Below are 3,288 nucleotides of genomic sequence, written 5' to 3'. Positions count from 1 at the left end.
GTTCAATTTCTCTATTCCCCACCACGAAAATTGAGAAAGGAAATTATTATGCTTTGTCTTATCGGTTTAATAATCGAAATTTTCAACACTCCAGTTATTAATTTGAAGATTTTTAGTGATTGCGCCGGCGCGGCGCGCCGCCAAAAGAACGCCGCAGTGAAAAAATTTGATGGTTAAAAAAAAATCCCTACAGCTTACGTAGGGAAATTTTTTCTCAAATAAAGGGAGTTTTGATTTATTCAATTTCATCTGACAACACTGTTTCAAGTTTTTTTTTTTTTACATAAAAAAAACTACCTACATTACATTTGTTCATTTGTGCTTGCTGCTTGTCGGAAATCGGAAATTTGGAAATTAGCAAATTAGAAATTTCGGTTTTCGGAAAGTATTGAAAGTAAAGTCAAACGCATCAAAAACTTAAAATTGTGATTAAAAGCTAATTTTTGTCTGTTCAGTTTTTTACTGTGTCGTAGTAGTGAAAGTACAACTCACCAAACTTAGTGTGGAACGTCCTACTTTTAAGAGTACCTACCTTGGGAACATCCGAAACTTGAAACAGCGCTACCATATAAAGTCATATCTTGTTGTTTGCTAATATTGATGTCATTTTCTTGCCAATAGGTTTTCACCATGGTAACAAACATTAGCAAGATAGTAGACACTACTCCCGAAGTTCAGAAAAGAGAATTTCAAGATGTTAGTCAAGCTAATATGCAGTGTGGAGATACTTGGTACATATTGGAGAGTGATTGGTACCATAGGTTTCAACAATTCATTGGGTTAGAAGATCCTGATGGCATGGTATGTAACCCTGGACCTATAGATAATAGTTCCTTGTTGGATGATCATGGAGATCTGAAGAAAGGGTTATTAGAAAATGATGATTTTGTGTTCATACCTGAAAACACATGGAAAAAACTTCACTCTTGGTATGGAATAGTTAAAGGGCAATCACCAATTGCCAGGAAAGTGATCCCAATAGGAATGTTCTCCCAATCTTTTATTGTAGAAGCTTACCCATTGGAATTGAAGATTGCAACTGTGGAAAATCAAACCAGAACTATATCACACAAGTTCAGTAAAAGTGATTCCATCAAGAAGATTGCTGATTTTGCCCGAGAACATTTCAAAATATCAAGTGACATCAAGGTACAATTGCTTACTGAATTCAAACATGACCCACTTTCTGAATCCTCAACTGTGGCTGACGAAAATCTGATTGACGGGCAAATGATACTTGTTCAAACAAAGTCTGATTCAACTGAATGGAAACTCAATGGATCAGATGTTGATATTTCAGAACCAAGTACTTCAATTGTGAGATCTGACATAAACTCATGTAGATACACTCCTGGTCTATGTGGTCTATCTAATCTTGGAAACACTTGTTTTATGAATAGTGTGTTACAATGTATGAGCAATTGTCCACCTATCACTAAATACTTCCTTGAAGATCAACACTTAAGTGAGTTGAACACCACTAATCCCCTTGGAATGAAAGGTCTTGTAGCTAAAGCATTTGGTGAACTCATCAAAACTATGTGGTCAGGTGATAATAACCATACAGCTCCAAGTAACTTCAAGATTCAAGTTAGTAGATTTGCCCCTCAATTCTCAGGCTATCAGCAGCATGATGCTCAGGAACTTCTTACATTTCTACTTGACGGATTACACGAAGATTTAAATCGGGTCAAAAAGAAGCCTTACATTGAATTGAAAGATGCAGATGGTCGTCCAGATGAGGTGGTTGCCAAGGAATCTTGGGATAATTATCTCAAGCGGAACAACTCAGTTATTGTGGATTATTTTCATGGATTGTTGAAATCTCACGTCACATGTCCTCAGTGTGAATGTGTGTCTACCACTTTTGATCCATTCTGTTATCTATCTCTTCCTCTGCCTCCTAAAAAGAATTCATATATTCAAATCAAGTATATACCATATGATCAAAACAAGAGGGAAGTTATCTATAAGTTGTGTATAGCTAGACACAGTCTCATAAGAGATATATGTGTTGATTTCATAGCCTTAGCAAAGTTGCATGTAAATATTGATCAGTTGGTTGTAGCCAAAGTGGTCAAGTCCCACATCCACAGTTTCTTCTCCATGAATGATACATTGGACGATGTTACAGAACGAGATAATCTGCTCTATGTGTATGATCTACCTGTGTCTCATAACAGTACAGATTTCAATGTAATTCCTGTATGCACATGGGAAGTCTCTGATGGTGATTCAACTTTTTGCAAAAATGAACTCATTGATGATCCCATCTTGGTAGCATTTCCTCTGAAAGAGTTAAGCTATGCTGAAATATTTCAAATCATCATTGGTCAAATGAGCCGTCATTTTAATATACCCAAAAATGATTCTCTGGAAGATGAAAACAATTTATCTCTTGTCTCGGAGTATGTTAGCATATACCAAGTAAGTGTAAATCTTTCTACACATGAGAAGTTATCTCCTGATACTACATATATCCTGAATGAAAAAAATAAACTCTTGGCTATCCAAATTGAGAGTAGTACCAAAAAAGAATACCATAAGGAAGTTACACCTCTAAAACAAGATGCTACTGAACAAAGATACAGATTGAAACACAGCCTAGATGAGTGCTTGGACTTGTTTGTCACAAATGAAAAACTTGGCTCAGATGATGCATGGTATTGTCCCAGATGTAAAAAATTTCAGCAAGCGACCAAAAAGTTTGATCTTTGGTCTGTTCCTAAAGTATTGATTATTCATTTGAAAAGATTTCATTATTCTAGATATAGACGGGACAAAATTGAAACTCTGGTTGAATTTCCTGTGCATGACTTAGATATTAGTAAGATAGTTATCAACAAAAGTGAACAACTGAAAAAGTATGATTTGGTGGGAGTTTGTAATCATTATGGAACTTTAGGAGGAGGGCACTACACAGCTTATGCAAAGAATGATATTGATAAAAATTGGTATCTTTTTGATGACAGCTCAGTCCGCAAAGCTACAGAAAGTGAAGTTGTCTCTAGTTGTGCCTATGTCCTTATGTACATTCAACAAGATGATTGAGTGTTATCATGTCATGGTTCTGTTTTTCCCCACTGGGTGTATTAGTGTCTGTAGCTCATCTATTCAAGCCAATGTTGCCAGATGCAAGGAAATTTCTCTACTTTCCACTCACAGGGAAATTTTGAGCTACCTGGGATTTTTTTTTCGGATGATTGTATTAGAACCCCGATTTTATGAACTAATTGGGACCAAGGGTAGTTCATAAAATCGGGGTTCCATATAAAAGTTCATAAAATC

General features: G+C 35.9%; 1 protein-coding gene across 1 annotated transcript; it reads left to right on the top strand.

Annotated features, from left to right (window-relative positions):
- Nucleotides 1-307: 307 nt before the first annotated feature.
- LOC103521783 (ubiquitin carboxyl-terminal hydrolase 15-like) lies at nt 308-3,111 on the top strand. The gene has a single exon (XM_008486888.3). The coding sequence runs from the start codon at nt 631-633 to the stop codon at nt 3,049-3,051; it is 2,421 nt and encodes an 806-aa protein (XP_008485110.1). The 5' UTR covers nt 308-630; the 3' UTR covers nt 3,052-3,111.
- The last annotated feature ends 177 nt before the right edge of the window (nt 3,112-3,288 follow it).

The sequence above is a fragment of the Diaphorina citri genome, unplaced genomic scaffold (assembly GCF_000475195.1).
Source record: "Diaphorina citri unplaced genomic scaffold, Diaci psyllid genome assembly version 1.1 scaffold5927, whole genome shotgun sequence".
Taxonomy (NCBI): Eukaryota; Metazoa; Arthropoda; class Insecta; order Hemiptera; family Psyllidae; genus Diaphorina; species Diaphorina citri.
Note: the sequence above shows the minus strand (reverse complement) of the source record. Positions and strands in the feature narration are given on the sequence as shown.

Coding starts and splice junctions, on each gene's coding strand:
- LOC103521783 (XM_008486888.3), top strand. CDS start 631: ATGGTAACAAACATTAGCAAGATAGTAGACACTACTCCCGAAGTTCAG.